Here is a 21924-nt window from a genome sequence, read left to right as displayed (position 1 = left end):
CTTACGTCACCGACATAATGGCCGGAACAGACTGATACTGCTGCAGCATTTCTCCCTGTGGAGCGTATTGCAGGCAGATGTGTACTTAGTACATCAACCGTGCAGTTAAGTCACACTAAAGAGAAGGTCTCGGTTGTAATTCCACTATGCACTGTGGTAGAGATTTAGAAATTTGTTTTGTCATTGTTAATGTCTATTTTCATTTTTGTCATTATCTGTAAATGTCAACCTTTACAATAAACCTTTTTCTTGATATACTAAAACAATGTTTGTTGTATTCCTCTTGACTAATGTAACCCATGAAGAGTCAGACATATAAAGTAATTTTTACACATTAAAAAGGTAATCATGTCTATTGACTTTGTTTATTTGAGAACATTTTTGCAACAGTCAAAATAACAAATTAAATTATATTACTAACAAGCGTGTTTAGGGGATAAGGTGTGTTGCGGAAAGTCGCTTGGCTGTGTCGCTTGATATGATATACCATAAGTTATTTTGATATAGCAATTAAACTTACATAAAATTTATAATATGTGTCTCTGGACCACATAACCAGTCATACGGGTACATTTTTTTTTTTTTTTTGAGTTTTACTTTATAAATATTTGGCAGAGATATAACAATAAAAAACAATTTTTTTTTGAGAAAATCCCCAGTTGTCCAAATTAAGTCCTTAGCAACAAATATTAGGCTACTAATGATAAATATATTTTTGATAAATGTAGTGATCTTCACACAAACACCAATAAATATATTTACATTACTATTATTTTTATGGAACTTTTTTAATATCTCCTAATATTTTTTTAACAACAGAAAAATCAATTATTTTGATCCATTTAATGTATTGTTGGCTATTGCTAATGCTACAAATATAACCTACATGTGCTACTTATGAGTTTACTTATGTTTTGTGGCCCAGGGTCAAATGTGACACGGATATATTATAAAAGACCAACTTTGCCCTGCGTGCCCTAGTTTCGTGCCGAAACTAGGGCACGCAGGCCAGAAGTACTACTAGAAGTACAGTAGCTGACAGGTATCTGCAGATATTTTTACCCGAGTTTGTCAGTCTGTATCACCCAACATGTTTTGCATTCACATGTGAAAGACTTTTAGATTATGGACCTGTCTATTGATTTTCTTTGTTTCTATTTTAAAAGATTTAATGAAATGTTAGGGTAGAATCATAATAACAATAGAAACAGTGAACTTCAAATCATGAGACATCAGCAAAAACAAGCTGCTTTAAATTTCACTGACTTATGAATATGGTACTGAATTTATCAACATCCTAGCTAGCAAAATGTGTTACATGATGTTTTTGAAACAAAATGTCTCATTTGAACTGCTTCTTTTATACAATGAATGCAGCATTGAGAGATACGTGCACAACATACTGACATAGGGCAGTTGGAGACATGTTTTTCAAAGTGTTGAAAATATATATTCTGAAATAACATTTGTTGCATTCCTCTAGACCACATTAAAAATGAAAAGTCAGAGACATAATTTTCACATATTAAAATGGTAATTGTGTCCATTGAATTTCAGTTAATTTGAATGATTCTAAGTTTCTTAAATAGACTAATTAAATTATATTAATAATAAACGTATTTAGCAAACACAGTTTTTATGTTCCACAATACTGTATGTGCTGTCTTTACGAGACATTGTTACCCCCCCCAGCTCTGAATCAGAGAAGGCACCTCTACCTGGGGGGTCATTAACATATAAAAAGCCCTTCACACCTCACACCCACCCCTCCTCACAACCAGCTGTAAGGATTCCTGGAAACTTCCACCAGTTCCTATATACATCCACATACGTAAGGTTTCTGGATGTTTCACGAGTTTACTTCTGTGTATTACCTTTCCAAGCACTCTGCCTCATTTCTCTGGCAAACCTACAGTTTAGCAGAGATTTCCCATCCCGTATTTGTCCGTATACAGCTCTTTTCATGCAGTGTTTGTTTTAGTTTGAGGTAAGATACAAATGCTATAAAATGCTGTAACCTAGTTTTCCTTTCTTTTCTAACTGGTACCAAACTCTAACATCTTTTTAAATTGTAATGTTACAAACTTTGACTCACGTGTTATTTTAGATAGATAGATAGATAACCAGTAACCTAGTTTTCTTTTTATTTAATTTGTAACAAACTTTAACACCTTTTTAAATTGTTTTAACAGCTCTTAAATACATACCTTGAACCTTTTTTACTCTTTTTCCGGGGACAAAATACGATCGTTACATTGTTTGAAATTTTTTTAAAGGTTTTCTGAACCAGAGACCCAAACTTTTTTCTGCAATTCTCCAGCTGTGACCCTTGGAGAGTCTTTAGCTACTCAAACTCTCCTTCTCACCGCACATTAGGATGATATAAACACACGTCCTCTTCCAGGCAGTTTTGTAACATTTTCTGTTGGTTGGAAATTCTTAATTATTGCCTTGATGGTGGAAATGGGAATTTTCACTGCTCTAGCTCTTTTCTTAAAGCCACTTCACCAATTTGTGAAGCTCAGTTATCTTTTGCTGCACATCAGAAATATATTCTTTGGATTTTCTTATTGTGATGGATGATTAAGCGAATTTGGGCTTTGTTTTCCCTCCTCTTTATATTTCTGTGAAACAGGAAGCCAGAGCTGGATGATTTCATGTTTATAATCATGCTGGAGTGCTCAAAATTGTGAATATGAATGGGAATATACTTCAGAGATATTTTACTATAAGAATTTATAGGGGGGCCAATAATTGTGACCAACAAGTATTTGAGAAAAACATTCATTTCATAATGATATTTCCCCTCCGTTTTAAATTCTTATTATCCAATAAAAGGATAAATTTTTGTGAATTTTTTAAATAAAAGACCAAAAGGATTAACAATGCAGACAAATTTTCACAGCCTTTTTTGATCATATTTACCAAGGGGGCCAATATATTTGGCCTCGACTGTATATATATATATATATATATATGTAATGACTGTTAAACAACAATAGCATGCGTCTTTCTTATAACATACAAGGTCTTTCTTTTAATTGTTGATGCGTAGACTGTAGCCTAAGACTATCCCACTATCCAGCATTTAGAAATAATAATCTTATTAACTCTGCTATTATTCTTGATTTTTCAAACTGGTAACACTTTGCAGTTTTGAATTATGCCTTTACTGTGTGACCAAAAATGAAGTATTAATTGTTTCAGCTGTTTGATCGCGCTGGTGCCTCATATTCATTGGAAACAGCGCAGTCGTTCACTGTGCCATTCGGCGTGAGCAGCGGACCACTTTGACATATTTCTGCTAATTATGATTTTTTTTTCGTCGATACTGAAACACAATTAACTCACTGTAAATTTTCAAATGGTTTTTAAGGATGTTACAATGTTATATTATAATGTTATTGTTGTTTTACTTCGTCCTTTCATCAAGTTTACTGTGTTTCACAGGTTTTTGGCTAGGTTTAAAACAAAGAAAAGTGCACTTTTAGATAAACAAGTAAACATATGCACTTGTGTCTTTAAGACCCGCGGGACTGTTTGTAATAAAGATTTAAGGGTGCTTTCACACTTAGTTCGCATGCCTGGTCGGAACCCGAGTTCGATTGCTCCCCCTGCCCCTGCTGGACTGCATTCATATTATATTATTTGGGTCTGAACCACAGTTCGTTTGCGTCATCAAGCCAGCAGCTGTTTACCCCGTTGCTTAGTAATGACGGCGCAGGAGAAGGCGGCAAATGCATCACATTGCTCTCTGAACTTTTATATATTTTTGTTTTTGAACTGTTTGTTTTGTTTACAAGGCTTCGGTACATAACGGCACTTACGTCTGTCTTACAAATGTACTGCAACTGCTATAAAGAATGCTTATGGCTAACAGAAATTAGATATACAGCTCTCTGTTTGCAGCGCGTCAGTCACACTCGTCAGGAAAGTGAGTGATACACACACACAAACACACATTTTTATAGAATAATATGTCATCAATAATGGTTCACTTCTGCGATTTGGTACGATTGCGTTCACATCAGCAGCGAACCATACCGGAGTTCACATGAACTGTACTCCAGACCATCCTTTTTAAGCAGACTCGGGTACGGTTCGAGGGGGCGCACCTGAGTGCAGAAGACAGCATTCACATCATCCAAACCAAACCAAACTCTGACATCAATTGAACCTGGGTGTGCACCAAAAGTACTAGTGTGAAAGCACCCTAAATGTAAAAAGCACGAGAGCCGACTGTTTCTGTCAGTGGTAAGTTTTAATTTAAAATATTTGTGATAACCTAACACAAGAAATATATATGCTGTGTTCAAATGTGTTTCCACTTGCTTGAGCAACTTAATATACAAATCTATAAGCCAAACGCATTTAATACACTGTTTATATTAATCGAGTTTAAACGTGGATTTGTCTATGAAAGATTGTGTAACTGTTCTGTGATAAAAGAGGATCACAATGCTGAAAAAGCACTTTCAGTATAGGCTAACAATGTTTGGATTTGAAATCAAAATAATGAATAAATGTTGTGTTTGTGTTAAACAACCGCGGATCAGGAGCGACCTGCAAATGCGTCCTGTGTGAAAGCACAATGAGTCCATGCTGCTTCTGCACCACATACGTAACACACATGGTCCGCATACGCACTGCAGATGGAGTATGTGTGAAACAGGTGATACAGCTTCAGTACTTGAGGAGAAAGGTGTTTCCCCAAAGCGATCAGCTTACACTGTACGCAACGTTGAGAGACCCTCTCGAAGGGAATGCTGAATAAAGAGTTTGGGACTGTTCCCCAGCAGTCATATAGATTCAAAATATATATAACACAGCACAAAAAAAAAATATACCCCTTTTAAAAATATTTCGCTTTTTTTTTTCCTTTTTTTCCTTTTTTTTTTCAGGTACAACATGTCGGAGAAAATTCCTTTTGTGTCCCATGGCAAAGAAAGTAAATGTTACAGGATAAGTAATGGTTAAATGATTACAGAGATTTTATTCATTTTAAGGGTTTAAAGTGTAGTCCACATTTTAATATTCTTAGAAAGGAGTTGGCAGCAGAAATCACACAAAACAATATAAAATGATAACATTTCATTCTAAGTAAATGAGTGAAATTGAAAACATAATACCATTGATATGACAATTGAATACAACATGATAAAATGTTAATGCTGCGATTTCAATATGCATAAGGATTCATTTGTAAGTCTGTAAAGTTGTTCATATGTAAATAATTGTACGTTTTAAGTGTCGTCAATACGTCAGTATTGTACTTTTAGATGCTGGAAATACATAAGTATTGTATGTTTCGGTGTCTGCATGTAAATTAGGGTTTGTAGAACCACATTTTATATAAAATACATACAAATTCTCATGAGATCACGTTGGATAAAACAATGGGTGCAAGATTTCAACTCCCCAAATTTACTGACTGATATAATTATAAATACAGCATAAAAATATTTAAATACTCCAGTTTTTCTTGGAAGTTTCAGACTGCAAACAATATTCAGACAAACTTTGAGGCTAGCACTCGCTACTTTGCTCTCGTGCAGAGTTATTTACCCTACTGTTAGTGATGTACTCTTCACACATAAAAAACAAACATTCTCAAGCTTTGTTCAAACTTCTCCTACAAAGTGAAAAATCCTTCCTAAAGGTCCTGTCAGAAAATATTCATTTTGTCCGGTAACAGAACAACTAGTCAGCAAAATTAACAGCAAAACCCTGTTAACAGCAAGCCTTATCTGGTCCCCAAAACCAGTGTTTGTCCGGTACCCCAAACTGTATTAACAATCTTCTTTCGGCCAAGAGGTTGACTGAGAAAAAACAGTGAGGAGCAAAAGCAGGAGACAAAATGGTGATAATAAAAAGGAGCAGAGTTTATTGAATAATCTTAATATGTTTATGCTTGTGTATGTTTCAATGCTCAGACTTTGTCTGACCAACACAAATCCAACAACCAGTGTTATACCAAAATGCTTCACAACATCCCATAAACCTTGAATTTCAATAAGCATTCCCTCTTATCTCTTATTCATGGAGACAAACATACCTTGAAACACACAGTCACAGGACTAGACAAGAATGGAAAAAATAATGTAAAAAAAAAAAAAAAAAAACAATAATAAAAATGATTAATTAATAAGAAATTCTGATTATTATATGATTAAATGTAATAATAAAATGATTAAATCATAAATGATTATATGAACGAATGAATGAAAAATAATTGAAAGTACACAACACAAATGAATGATTGCTCTCCAGAAGCAAAACACACAGTTTGCATTTGATCCTTCACACAGAATCATTAAAAATGATGAAATAGTGAAATTTATGAGTGAAAATCAATTTATACAAACGTTTATATATATATATATATATATATATTTTTTTTTTTTGCATATAACAATTTAAATTTATTTAGGTTGTTCATACACTTGTTTATTCCAGGTTCAACAGCATCACATGTTCTATTATAATTTGTATCATGTTAATTACCACAATAATAATAATAATAATAAATATAAATAAACAATTATTTTGATTCATACCTCCAAAAAAAAAAAAAAAAAAAAAAAAAAGAAATTGAACAGTCCAATTTAAACTTCTAAGGCTGAGGACTTTACAATTTTAAAAGACAAAAGGATAATATATATTTATCATCTATCCAACATGAAATTAAATCATATCTTGTCATATCACATCTCAACAAAACCAAGGTTGCTGAGAAAATTGCTGGTCTCTGCTGCACTCAAGGTGTTGTGAAATGAGACTGTGTGCACACCCTGCTGACTGTGTTCTTGACTCCCATAGGTATTATCGACTTACTTTAAACTTGTTCCATCAACATTTTTCTGTTAAAAGACACAAGATTTCACATCATCTAAAATTAACTTCATCTTATTCAACAAAAGAAAGGAAATGATAGGTAATGAATCCATGACATGGATATTTTGATAAGATTCTAATTTTGATTTACAAAATCCACATTTTTGTATTGTGCTTACTTTTTTGTTCCTTAGTGAAAGTGATATACGAGTACACAAGACTGCCAGCAATGCTATAGGGGAAAAAAATGTATGAAAAGCTATATTTATAGAACAACTGAAGGAAATATCAAAGAAATGTTCATGGCCATTCTCAGGAAACACAAAAAAGTGACCACTTAACAAATGGGTTATACAGAACTTTATGAATTCTACATAAATTTAGATTTTATTTACATTAACTTTAAAGTACTTTAATGTTTTTTTCTTCTAAATTCTTGTGTTTTCTGAGAAAATACACATTTGTCTGCATCTTGATCATTCTGAAATGTTGAGGAAATGACATCACATTTTATGTTTTTTTTTTGTTTTTTTTTTACAGTCTTTTACTAAGAATGTCCCAGTAATGTGGGCTATCATCACGGTCATTTTAAAATGGATCTTTTTACCTGATGTTTAGGCCAATAAAATTCACCCAAGTAAAGATGTAATCTCCACCAAACACCATCCCGATGTATGTCACTAAGATATTCTGTTGGGTTGGTTAAAGAAAACAAAGTAAAATCTTGATTGATTTAATTTAATTTAATTTTAATTTGATTTAATGTTAATTACCAACCTTGATACAACCGACAATGGTAGTCGTCAAAGCAGAGTTATAATGGGTGCATAACATAATGGAGTACATGAGTATAAACCTGCCAAAATAACCAATGATATTATAATCATCATTACAATAGAAAAAAAGAATATGAATTTTAACATCTCAAAAATTTTAACAATTCAGCTTTAAGTACTCTTAAGAAACTTAAGTTTAAGTACAGAAAATGATTGGAAATATCAGGCTCACCCCATGACACATGATAACACAAACTGAATCACAAAGAAAATGTCAGCCCAATCATCATACTCCAAAGCCTAAAAATAAATAAAACAAAATGTATTTCTTATTTTATCAAATGTACATTTCTTATTTTATAAAATTTACATTTTCATTCATGTAAAGTCAATTAAAATTCAGATATAATTTTTTATCTGTTCTTAATTTTTCAAAACATTTAGTGTCATATTTATTAAAATTCTTACTTTCTTAATGTCTCCAGTTAAGTACGCTAAAATCATAGTTGGAATAATCATGAATAAAGCATTATAATAGAGCAGCCCATATTTTCCCAGTTCCTGAAATGCAAGGAGAAAAAAATCTTTAAACTAAATATAGGTTAAAACAAGCAGGTCTGGTTAGCAGGTCTCTGTTAAAATCTGCTTTCAGCTCAGCTCATACATGAGCCTAAACACCAAGTGAAGCTGGCAAAAAGCAGCATATAAGTAAAAACTAAAGGTGACAAAATCTACAGAAACCATGTTTTCTTTTTACTAATGAAACTCTTGTGTCTAAATGTTTTATACAAAAATGCAGTGGACCAAAATTTTTCTAAAAAGGAACAACTAATGAAGCTTTTGGATTTGAATGCTTGTGTGCAAATCTGTATATGCTGATGAAAACTGGCACATTTGCAGGTGTGTGAAACAAATACAACAGGACCTTTGGTGCACACACACTTGCACTTGTGTGGATGTGTCAAGCATAAACAAGGCTTAGGAGTTAAATTACCTTGGAGTCCAGTTTTTGTTTCATATAAGCCCCATTAGCAGCAGTCAGAATGTTGTTAAGTGTAATGACCACATATCCGTAGGGGTCAAAAGCTAAATCTGTACTGTGAAAATCAAATGAAAGCAAATTAATTGAAGATAGATTACAAAAAGGTAGATAAAAACTAGAAAACTAGATAAAATAGTCACAAAAACTTTGATGTCGGCGTGAGAAAGCCTAACCAGAAAGTTTCAAGTAGTTTTAAAATTTTGAAGTTTGAATTAGTAATTAGAAAAGCAGTAGTGTATGGGCGGGCTCTTTCAGTAAGAGCACTGCACTTGCGACAAAATAGATAAGTAACTTATATAATTCCTAATTATACTACAGGGCTGTTAAATGTTTGAATCTGATTGGTTGATGAACATTCTTAGATGTGCAATTATTTACAGTGAAACACATGGCTAAAGTAGTTTCAGGCCGGTCTTGATCGCATTACATGTCCATATCACTTTGCCAAATAGAAATATTAGCTAGATTAGACAGATAAAAAATAAGACTGAATAGAAGCTTTCATTTAGATTTAATTTTAGCAGACGTTTTTTATCCAAAGCAATTTACAAATGAGGACAATAGAAGCAATCCAGGGCCATTTAGAAACAATCAAAATTCTAGCCATTTTGACAAATTATAGGCGAAATCCAAATTGGTTTTATTTTTATTTTTTTATTGTTTTGTTGTTGTTGTTTGAAAGGTTGATTTAAAGTGTCCTTTTTTTCATTATTATTTCAGTCAAACCTATAAAACACTTTGTTACCCCAAACTACATTAAAAAAAAACTTCAGTCACATAAAAGTAATCAGACTCTACTTATTCCTTTTGTTACCCATTGACGCGTGAACTTCCCTTTCTCTGTCCACTATTAGGGTTGCACGGTCTACTGGTACTATGGTAGTATCGAGATACTAAGGCTCCAAAATACTGGTTGTTCCACTGTATTTTTTAAACTGTAGTGTCGTCATCATGGATCTAACGTAAGTAATGTGGGGTAGTCGCTAAAATGTTCGAATACTTGTGCCTTCAAATAAACAATACAAAAGAGTCTATTTTGTCCTGTCCTAAAAGTAATCTTAACATTAAGATATATATAAACTAAAGTTTTAATCATTTAAATGAGTCTTTGAAATGTGGATAAAAACTCCTGGCAATGATGATGTGTTTTCGTGCATTTATTAAACCTATTTTTTCACAGCGCTGAATGTCATATGGTGGTTGGGAAACACGGAACTGCGGCGCTGCCAATGCGTGAGGTGTAAATACTCTCGCCTGTTAACATGAGCACCGGAACAAATATGTGTAGCTTATGTCCTGCTTACGTATGGAGTGTGAAACCGGCCTTATCTATGTGTATGACGCTGCTCACATTAACCGCTGTTAGAAGTGAATAAATTAATTCAGCATTTCAAAACTTCTGTAATGATGTGTTAAATTTGACAAAGCGGTTTATTAAATAGTATACTGATCTTGTGAATTAGCAAATATAATATAATTAGGGATGTAACGATGCACTGTGAGCCGGTTGAACATTGATACAAATATGTGACGATTCAAAACGGTTGAGATGTTAAATGAATCACGATACATTTGAGGTTTGGAGTTTATATCAATATATCTCTGTCTTACTACTAGAAAAGTTTAGATGGTATTTTCTTTTCATCTTGACTCTGTATAATGCGTAGTGATCATACAGTAGGGGGCCAACCAGAACGTGCTTTTTATCGCTGTGGGTGCTGCCGCCGCCGCGTCTGCAAAATGCATTTGCAGCATTTGACCGCTGAGTGGCGCTTTAACCACAAGTTATCAAGCTAATGCTTCAAAGTGCATTTTCACAAATAGCCATCAGCTTTGCCTCATTGATGTTACATTTGATGCTGCCGTCGCCAAAAAAAAAAAAAAAAAAAAAAAAAAAAAAACCTGTAGGCCTCGCTAAAATATTTCATATTCAACGATATGTCTATGAGCCTGTGCTTATATTTACACTATGCTAAGTATTACACCATATATATTTGAAACATTTAACAGGTGTGCAGCATTATTTATATAATATAAATCATGTGTTATATTACCTATAAGAAATGGTGGTTTACCTTGCATTGGAGCATTAAAAGCGGTAGCCTAGTCTACATACATGGATTCTAAATATCAATATTCTTACATTACTTAATATTTGTCACAAATACATTTTTAATTTATATATTAAAATAACTTTAATAAAACAGCATGCATTTTTGTCATGGACATAATTTGATATTCGTTAGCTGTCCTTTATTTTGAGAACTACGTGGGTGTTACGCACGTTTCGCATACGCCAGAGTCCTCCAATAACTAGTAGTGCTCATTATTCTTTAATTCTTTTTTGTCTTCTCTAGTTTCTGATTGGTTGAGCTGGGGAATCGAGGCTATAAAGTGGACACTCTCATTCTCATACTCATTCCAGTCTCAACCTCATGGCACTGACTGAGACTTGGATCAAACCTGAAGACACTGCCACTTCCGCAGCCCTCTTCACTAATTTCACTTGTTCACACACCTACAGTTAACGGTTAAAATCCACTTTGTGGTCATTTATCGTCCCCCAGGTCAACTGGGAAACTTCTTGGAGGAGTTGGACGTGCTGCTATCAAACTATCCTGAAGATGGTACTCCTCTGGTACTGTTTGGTGACTTCAACAACCACCTAGATAAACCCCAGGCTGCTGACTTCAACACTCTGCTCGCCTCATTTGATCTCAAGTGAGTGTCTACTACAGCGACTCACAAATCGGGCAACCAACTGGACCTCATCTACACACGCTGTTGCTCAGTGGACAACTCTTAAGTTGCTCCACTGCACACCTCAGATCACTTCCTCATTACTGCTAACCTAGCACTTACTCCTGAAGTGGCACATGCTCCAACACAGGTCACCTTTCGACGGAACCTACGCTCACTCTCTCCATCTCGCCTATCCTCTGTGGTTTCATCCTCACTTCCTTCACTCTCGCAGTTTTCAGCTCTGGACACGAAAAGTGCTATGGAAACTTTTTGCTCCACTCTAACCTCTTGCTTGGGCAACTTTTGCCCACTGTCGTCTAGACCAAGCACGCACCACCCCCCATCTGCCCCCTGGCTGTCCGATGTTCTCCGTGAACATCGCTCTAAACTCAGGGCTGCAGAGAGGAGATGGCATAAATCAAGAAACTCTACCGACCTCAGTGTGTATCAGTCTCTCCTCTCTTCCTTCTCTGCAAATGTCTTCACTGCTAAAACATCATACTACCACAACAAAATTAACAATTGTTGTGACGCTCGGACACTCTTCAAAACTTTCTCTTCTCTTCTTAATCCGCCTCCACCTCCATCGACTCTTACAGCCGACTTTGCAGTTTTCTTCACAAATAAGACAAGAACCATCAGTGACCAATTCTCCACACCGCAGACTGAGGATAACTTCACAATGACTAATGCACACTCTCTCTCTCCTTCCCTCTCTCCACTCTCAGAGACGGACGTTTCCAAACTTATCCTGTCCAGTCATCCTACTACTTGCCCACTTGATCCGATCCCCACTCACCTCCAAGCGATTTCTTCTTCAGTCATACCTTCACTTACTCACATTATCAACTCCTCTCTTCACTCTGGAACATTTCCCTCAGCATTTAAGCAGGCTCGGGTAAGCCCATTGCTGAAGAGACCATCTCTAAATCCAGCACTTCTAGAAAACTACAGACCGGTATCCCTTCTTCCATTCATTGCAAAGACACTTGAACGAGCTGTGTTCAACCAGCTCTCTATGTTTCTTGAACAGAACAACCTGGACAGCAACCAATCTGGCTTCAAAAGCGGCCACTCAACTGAGACTGCCCTGCTCTCGGTTACTGAAGCCCTGCGACTGGCAAGAGCAGCTTCAAAATCCTCAGTACTCATTTTGCTGGACCTGTCTGCTGGCTTTTTGACACCGTTAATCACCAGATTCTCCTGTCCACCCTCAGAAAGATGGGCCTCTCTGGAACCGCACTCCAGTGGTTTAAGTCCTACCTTTCTGATAGATCCTTCATGGCGTCTTGGAGGGGTGAAGTTTCTAAGTCACAACAACTTGCTACTGGGGTTCCTCAAGGCTCAGTACTTGGACCACTTCTCTTCTCCATCTACATGACATCATTAGGATCTGTCATTCAGAAAGCATGGCTTTTCCTATCACTGCTACGCTGATGACACTCAACTCTACTTCTCTCATTCCCGACCAGATGACCCGACGGTAGTTGCTCGCATTTCAGCCAGTCTGAGTGACATTTCTAGCTGGATGAATGACCATCACCTTCAGCTCAACCTTACTAAGACTGAACTGCTGGTGGTTCCAGCTAACCCATCGTTTCATCACAACTTCTCTATAACAGCTGGGTTCGTCAACCATAACTCCTTCCAGGACAGCCAGAAACCTAGGAGTTGTGATGGATCATCAGTTAAGCTTCACAGACCATATTGCTACAATGACCAGTCCTACAGACTTGCCTTATACAACATTAGGAAGATTAGACCCTTCCTGTCAGAGCAAGCCACCCAACTTCTTGTCCAAGCTCTTGTTCTCTCCAGACTGGACTATTGTAATGCTCTCCTGGCGGGCCTTCCTGCATGTACTATCAAGCCTCTGCAACTGATCCAGAATGCAGCAGTGATTGACTACAACAAACAGCAAAAAAACACCTCACGTTACTCCTCTCCTCATCAGGTTATACTGGCTACCAGTAGCCGCTCGCATCAAATTCAAGGTACGGATGCTTGACTACAAGGCACAGCACCATCATACCTAAGCTCATTAGTTCAATCTTATGCGCCCTCCAGAAGTTTACGCTCTGCAAGTGAAATGACGCCTTGTGGTGCCATCCCAAAGAGGTTCAAAATCACTCTCACGGACCTTTTCCTGGACTGCGCCCAACTGGTGGAATGACCTCCCGATCTCAATTCGAACAGCTGAGTCTTTACTTATTTTCAAAAAACATCTAAAGACTCATCTTTTTCGCCTGCACTTAACCAACTAATACTAGTACTTACCTTTTTCTTTTCTTGTCTATCATATTCTTAAAAAAAAAAAAAAAACCTGGCTACGTGTTCTGTACTAGACTAACACTGACTTGTCATAGCACTTGTATACCGTTGTTGTTCTCTTGTTGATCTGATTGCTTCTATTGTTCTCATTTGTAAGTCGATTTGGATAAAAGCATCTGCTAAATGATTAAATGTAAATGTAAATGTAATTACAATCCTTTATCTAGCCATCTAGGTGTTACCAAAACCTACAGTCGTATTTTGCACCAATTTTTTTGGCCAGGGTTAAAACGGGATGTGAAGTTACACTGTAAAACATGTCACACATGTCAAGTCTCAGGAAAGTCAAATCCACCCATCACACCATACCCTTTATACCCTATTCCAGCTGTTGATTCACCATTTGATCACATTATTGTCGATTGTGTGGGTCCGTTGCCCCGTACTAAATCTGGTAACCAGTTTTATTGACCATTATGTGTGCTTCAACACGCTGTCCTGAAGATATACCTTTGCGAAAAATCACTGCACCTGCAGTTGTAAAGGCACTTGTTAAGTTTTTCTCATTGTTTGGACTCCCTAAGGTAATTCAAACAGACCAGGGCACAAACTTTATGTCTCGTGTGTTTGCCCAAGTAGTCGGTCAGCTGAACATCACCCATTGTTTTTCAAGTGCATACCATCCAGAAAGTCAGGGTACACTTGAAAGATTTCATCAAACTCTTAAATCTATGCTTCGTGCCTATTGCCTTGAAAATGAAAAAGAATGGGATGATGGTGTACATCTTCTGCTATTTGCGGCTCGGTAAGCTGTGCAGGAATCTACTTGTTTTAGTCCAGCAGATTTAGTGTTTACTCATAACGTACGTGGTCCTTTAAGACTGCTTCGGGAGAATTGGTTGAATGAGTCTCAACCTAAAAATCTGCTTGATTATGTCAGCTCCTTTCGCTACAAGTTACACCATGCTTGTGAATTGGCTACACAACACTTGTCTGCTGCTCAGTAGAAGATGAAAGGCTGGTTTGATAAAAAGGCAGTGGTCAGACAGTTTAAGCCTGGGGATAAAGTTTTGGTGTTTTTACCCATTACTGGGTCCAGCCTTCAGGCATGTTACAGTGGCCCCTATGTCATAGAAAAGAGAGTCAGTGACAGGGATTATACTGTAGCTACTCCTGACCGTGCTCGTCGTAGCAGACTTTGTCATATTAATATGATTAACCCTCTGGAGTCGATTAACGCGTATACGCGTTTTGGGGTATTTTCTCCCGATAACCCCGAAAAGAACTTAAATTACACTTTCAGTTTTGATCGTACAGATAAGAGCAATAAATCAATCGAATCTGTAAATGGTCTACTTTTTTTGTATACAGACATAATAACAACAAAACTTTGTGCACTTATAAAATAAAGATAACAAACAAGGAGTGCTGTCTGCAGCCTTTGTCTGCACTGATCTTCATTTACAAACCCGTCATTAAAATGAACTGTAACTCAGTGAATACTCAACACAGAGACATGAGAGAGATATCTATAGAAAGCCAGACATGTCTACTTTTAAACTAAACAAGTGCTGCTGAAAACAAATATTCTGTGATAAAGTAATCCATATGAAAACAATGCGATGTCCGTTTTTCACGTCTCCCTTCATTATCTTCTAATGCAACCACGCCCTCGCGCTGAACGCGCTTTTGAGATGATAATGTTTCACTGAAGTGTGCGGCTTGAATACGCCCACACAACAGAAGACAACGCAGCGAGATTGTCCTTCAAGGTTTTTTTTTATTTTACTGTTTGCTTCGCGATGAGAGGAATAAGACATAATTCACCCCAAAAAGATGTGATGTGGTTGAGGATTTGAGATTTGGATTTCCTAAGAAAAAAAGAATGAAGCACTTTATTCAGCAGAGATCATAAACATGAGTAAGTCTCTTTTTATTTATTTATATACATGTACTAGTTTTCACATAACGTTTAAACATTTTACTAGTTATACTTTTTCCAAACTATAATTCCTGACTAAATGTATAATCAAGTGAAATATTATGAAGTTTCAATAACAATATACACTACTATACCATTCAAAAAAGCTTGATGTAAATAATATAAATGTACCAATAAATGTAACTGTAACAAATGTAACAAACAATGCTGTTCTTTCAATTTATCCCCCTTAAAAAACCTGAAAAAAATATTCTCAGCTCTTTTCAACATTAATAATAATAATAACAATAATGATAATAATAACAATAAATGTTTTTTTTTGTAGAAAATAAGATTGTGAAAAGGATTTCTGAAGGATTGTGTGACTGGAGTAATGATGCAAAAAATTCAGTTTGAAAGTCAGCTTTAATTGTTCCTAATAAATTGTTTAAAGGGTTAGTTCAGCCAAAAATACATGACGTACGACGCTGCTGACGTGTTTTCTTTGTTATTGGGCGCACCAGAGAACACTTCAGCAGCGTCGTACGTCAACAGTCACAGCAGTCGCGTTCACAACAGACCCGGAAGGAGAAGAAAAAGCGAATAAAGTCGTAATTTTTGTTATTTTTGGAACAAAATGTATTTTCGATGCTTCAATAAATTCTAACGGACCCTCTGATGTCACGTGGACTACTTTGATGATGTTTTAATTACCTTTCTGGACATGGACAGTATACCGTACATACATTTTCAATGGAGGGTCAGAAAGCTCTCGGACTAAATCTAAAATATCTTAAACTGTGTTCCGAAGATGAACGGAGGTCTTACAGGTTTGGAACGACATGAGGGTGAGTCATTAATGACATAATTTTAATTTTTAGCTGAACTAACCCTTTAACTGCACTCACAAGTGAATATTAAATTATGTTGTGGGATAATTAAATATATTCTAAATAAACTACAAACATAAAATTATATACATTTATTTTGTCCTCACATTCTTTCTTGTAACTCATCCCTCTCAGTGACACAGCTGACTGAATGGCTCATTATGCAGCTCATTATGCAGGCCTTTGTCTTCTCAGGTGTGAATTCATGATAGTTGACGCCTACTCGCATATGACTTTTACCAACAAAAAGTGTCTTAGAAAATTTAAATCAATATATTGTTTTCTGTAAGTGAGTAAACAAGATGATTTTCACGTCATTTAGAAAGAAAAATTCTAGGCTACAAGCTCCAGTTCTCAAAAGTCCCGGGAACCAATGTTCTGTATGTGTTTTATTGCCTTATTCAAGTGATTTAACATTTTTAGTTTTTCACTAACCACGCATAACATGTTTTTTCTCAAAAACACAATCATGTACATGCTGCTCACATATTATTATAGCCCAGTTTGTGCTGATTACAGTGAGATTAGACTTTAGCCATTTAGATATTTATAAGAAACTGAAAAAAGCACAAATGTCAGGGCATGACAAAACTTCTCCAGGCCCCAAAAATACCCTTAGACTTCAGAGGGTTAAACCTTATTATGATCATGAGCAGTTGAACAAGCCCAGTTTCGGTGACGTTAACACAGTCCTGGCCTTGTCCAATGCTGAATGTTCCACTGTCTGTTTGCCTCTGTCTAGTGCTTTGCAGGTAAATGGTCCTTCGGTGTCGCCATTCAGTGCTGAAACTGTTCTTGAGGCCTGTGAGTCGCTAGATGTTTCTGATATCGATTGTGAGATGGAGAGCCCTTCTGTTGCTACAGTTCAAGGTCGTTTAAAGAATTCTGAGATGCTTGCTAACCTTGATTCTTGTTTTTTGCATCTCCCTTGTTCACAGCATACAGACATATAAAGATTAATTAATGGTCATGTTTCATTGTTTTCAGATGTGCCATCCCAAACACATGTATTGCAGAATGATATTGACGTTGGTGACAACATGCCAATTAAACAGCATCCGTATCGTGTCAACCCTGAAAAACGTCAACGCCTCCGAAACCAAGTTAACTATATGTTGTCACATGGCATTGCAGAACCTAGTATAAGCTCATGGAGTTCGCCCTGTCTTCTTGCTATCAAGTCTGATGGGTCTGACCGTTTTTGCACAGACTTTAGGAAGGTTAGCAATGTCACTAAGCCTGACTGTCATCCTCTTCCTTGTATGGAGGATTGTGTCGACCGTGTAGGGTTAGCAGCTTTTGTGACAAAGTTAGACCTCCTTAAAGGTTATTGGCAGGTGCCTTTAACTCAGCGTGCCAGAGAAATTAGTGCATTTGTTACCCCTGATGCATTTTTACAGTATACTGTAAAGCCTTTTGGGGTACGCAATGCGCCTGCTAATTTTCAGCGGTTAGTTAACCGCATTTTGTGGGGGTGCTAGGGTGTGAGCCGTATCTAGACGACATAGTAGTTCACTCTGCAACATTGGATGAGCACATCAATCAGTTAAAACAGGTTTTCCAGAGGCTGGTTGATGCAAATTTAGCTGTTAATTTGGCTTTATGTGATTTTGCTAAAGCGACAGTAGTTTATTTGGGTAAAATAGTTGGTGGGGGCATGGTGAAGCCGGTGGAAGCAAAAATTTAGACTATCACGTCATTCCCAGTTCCTTCAAGTCGTCGTGAATTACATCGGTTCTTGGGAATGGCGGGGTATTACCAAAGTTTTTGTAAAAACTTTTCTTCAGTGGCTGTCCCACTCACTGACCTGTTGAGTCCAAAAACTACATTTAAGTGGTCACCAGAATGCCAGCATGCTTTTGAGTCTCTTAAAGCCCTCCTGATGCATAATACCCTGTGTGCTATTTTTCTAAAAAATTTCAAAAACATTAAAAGTCTTACTCAACAACTGAAAAAGAGGCTCTCGCGCTCTAATTTTGGCCCTTAATAATTTTGAGGTTTATATTGGCTCCTCTTCGCGTCCAGTTACTGTTTATACAGACCACAATCCTCTCATTTTTATTAATCAAATGTGTAATTCCAATCAGCGCCTAATGAGATGGGCTTTGTTTGTCCAAGCTTTTAATCTGGAGATAAAACATGTAGCTGGCAAAAACAATGTCCTGGCAGATGCGTTGTCGCACGTTGCTGCATGGTGATTGGGGGCTTTCTTTTTTTGGGGTCCCCATTCACCATCTGGAGGTGGGGGTGTTACGCATGTTTCGCGTACGCCCCGGCCCAGAGTCCTCCAATAACTAGTAGTGCTTATTATTCTTTAATTATTTCTTGTCTTCTCTAGTTTCTGATTGGTTGATCTGGGGAAACGAGGCTATAAAGTGGAGGGAGGCGGACCCTCTCATTCTCTCTCTCTGCCAGCCACAGACTTCTCCACTGCCACATTGTCTCTTGCTCTTATTTTGTAATGTTATTTTGGTGTGGGGAGCCCCAGCCTGTTTCTGTTAGTTTAGTTATTTTTTTATTGTGTTGCTGGGCTCCCCATCTCATAATTTTGGTTACTTTTGTGAGTATTTTGTGTTAAAATAAAGGATTAATTTGGGATACTCCAGCCGTGTCCATCTATTATGTTATGCGTCCCTTTAAACTCCTAGACCTTTGTAGGGACCGTAACAGTGGGGAAAAGATATCTGTTCACTAATTAAGAAATTGTTGTTTATTTTATGAATTATTTCCTTTATTTTAGTACAACGTGAGGCACTGTAAATAAATGTGCTCTATTACTATTCATATTTAAGTGTTTGTGCGGAAAATTATAAATGCGCATGCATGACAGGGAGGCGCCCACGTGATCACTTGAATTTTTTCCTGATAATGAAATAACGAAAAACTGGGGTGCCCCACATACATGAGAAAAATGTTTACTTTTAAGGGAACCAATTCAAAATGAAAGCAAATACTCCCATAATATAAAATAAGAATTAACATTTCACTCCAAACTAAACTAGAAAACAATATTAAACTAGACATCTCTGTTAAAGTTTTTTAAGCATTTATACGCGTTTGCAAAAATTCTGCTTTCAGAACAGTCCTTAACTGAGAGATCACATCCTTAACATTGCTTTTTCTTCTGAAACACAAAAATTAAAACTGAAATAAAATTAAGATGTTATGTTTTGTGAATGGTCAACCCTTCTCCATTCTGCAGATATTGTTGCTTCTGGTTTGTCCATTGTAAATCACAAAGTCTACAAAATATATTGTCTCCCAAAAACTCGGGTCTGTTTTGTTTTGTTTTTGTCATGTCCGTAACACATGTGTAGGCTATTTCCCATGTGTAGGCTATTTCCCAAATCCAAAATAGCCTATAAAACACGTTCATAGACACATCCTTAACATTGATTTTTCCTTTGAAACACAAAAACAAAAATGTAAATAAATTTGATAGGCCTATTTTATTTTTTTGTGAATTGCCAACCCTTCTCCATTCTGTAGATATTGTTGCTTCTGGTTTGTGCATTGTAAATCACAGAAAGTCTACAAAATATGTTCGGGTATTTTTTGTTGAGTCCATTGAGCATGTGTATTTCCCAAATCTAAAATAGCCTATAAAACACGTTCATAGACGGATACTTTTCTGATGTCTTGACTCTGTTTGGGATTTAGAAAAACATAAGGAGATGGTCCAATATATTGGTAATGAATACATTCTGTGAGAATTTATATTTCAGGTTTTGACTGTGAATGTAACGTCCCTAGCGCTGGAATTGCCCAATAATGAAACTAAAAATGATTAGGGCTACATGAAGTCTCGGGGACAGTTTCTTATTACTGCACTATATTTTTACATTTTACGTAAAATTTAAAACTAAAAAATAATACAAAGCAGCATATAGTCTAAATTTTGTCTCTCTGGCAGACGTTCGTCTCATTCTCATTTAAACAAACCAATTCAAAACGAAAAGAAATACTCCCTGATTATGTAATCTGTGAAGGTTGCATTTCTCTCGAAAGGCATGTCCATGTGGAGAGAGTCAGCACCGTGAATTATTAGGTTTCTTCTTCCTGTGCTTTGTGGCAAACTTAAGCCCCTTTCACACTGCACGTCAGACCCGTCAAATTGCCGGAACATTGCCGGGGCGACTTCTTTGTGAAAGCAAACACGTCCCGGGATTGATTCCGGGATTGAACCCGGGTCGGGGACCTAGTAACATTGCCGGGTTCAATCCCGGAACGAGCGCTGTGTGAACAAAAGCCAGAACTAATGCCATGTCGTAGTGATGACGCGCGTTATCGCGCGACTCTTTTAGCGTGTTTTGAAGGCAGATCAACGTTCGTGATGAAACAAATATGTGCAAACTGTAACGAAGCAGAGATCAGTTAGTTCCTCACTTTCCCCGCTGAAGCTGAGATCGTTCACCAGCTTCAGTGAAAGTTAACGTGCCTAGCGTTTTCGACTGGTACATTACACATCACACCCTGATATCACGTGTCTTTAAGGGACCTTTACGGGTTGTGTGTGAACGCACGCACATATTCCAGGTAATCACTGGCAGTGTGAAAGTGCAAAATCTAGCGACCCGGGTACAAATGCCGGGACAAATTACCCGTGTATTTGCCGGAATCGCAGTGTGAAAGGGGCTTTAATGTGTGTGCTTGAGCGCGGAATATATTAAGGCTCATTATTGATTAGACTGTGTTAATTTAATATAAACGTGCGATTAGTTGAATAATGACTATTGAATAATGAATTAATGACTACTAGTAACTAAAATCTTACATGGGGGCAGCCCTATTAAATTCCTTCTAGACATTTTTAAAGCATATACGCGTTTGCATAAATTCTGCTTTCAGAACAGTCCGTAACAGAGAGATGACACATCCTTAACATTGATTTTTCCTTTGAAACACAAAAACAAAAATTTTAATAAAATTGATAGGCCTATTTTATTTTTTGTGAATGGCCAACCCTTCTCCATTCTGTAGATATTGTTGCTTCTGGTTTGTGCATTTTAAATCACAGAAAGTCTACAAAATATGTTTGGGTCTTTTTTGTCAAGCCTGTAACACGTGTATTTCCCAAATCTAAAATAGTCTATAAAACACGTTCATAGACGGATACTTTTCTGATGTCTGAACTCTGTTTGAGATTTAGAAAAACATAAAGAGATAGTTCAGTATATTGGAAATGAATACATCTTGTTAGAATTTATATTTCAGGTTTTGATTGAATGGCATGTGCAAAAATTGCAAAAGCCAGACCATTTGTCCTAAACCACTTTGCCTAAACCTGCTCTGCAAGTTTAAAATTAGGGCTGTGCGATATGGTAAAAAAAAAAAAAAAACGTGATTTCTTTGATCAATTTTGCGATTTCGATTTTAATCACGATTTTGACACACAGACATGCTTTACAGTCATAAATGCATTCAGTATGAATTTCAAACATATTTCCA

General features: G+C 36.6%; 1 protein-coding gene across 4 annotated transcripts in view; it reads right to left on the bottom strand.

The window, feature by feature from the left end:
- Nucleotides 1–5858: 5858 nt before the first annotated feature.
- The window catches only part of slc35d1b (solute carrier family 35 member D1b), a 29657-nt gene continuing 13591 nt past the window's right edge, over nt 5859–21924 (bottom strand). For all 4 annotated transcript variants that reach the window (XM_042756252.1, XM_042756254.1, XM_042756251.1 and 1 more), the window contains exons 6-12: nt 8605–8707; nt 8079–8171; nt 7843–7910; nt 7612–7690; nt 7442–7524; nt 7014–7066; nt 5859–6860 (exon numbers count right to left, since the gene is read on the bottom strand). In XM_042756252.1, the coding sequence (XP_042612186.1) occupies nt 6850–6860; nt 7014–7066; nt 7442–7524; nt 7612–7690; nt 7843–7910; nt 8079–8171; nt 8605–8707 (490 nt within the window). In that variant the 3' untranslated portion in view covers nt 5859–6849. The remainder of the gene's footprint in view (nt 6861–7013; nt 7067–7441; nt 7525–7611; nt 7691–7842; nt 7911–8078; nt 8172–8604; nt 8708–21924) is intronic.

Source organism: Cyprinus carpio, unplaced genomic scaffold (genome assembly GCF_018340385.1).
Source record: "Cyprinus carpio isolate SPL01 unplaced genomic scaffold, ASM1834038v1 S000006823, whole genome shotgun sequence".
In the NCBI taxonomy this organism is placed as follows: Eukaryota; Metazoa; Chordata; class Actinopteri; order Cypriniformes; family Cyprinidae; genus Cyprinus; species Cyprinus carpio.
This window is presented reverse-complemented; position numbering and strand designations above follow the sequence as displayed.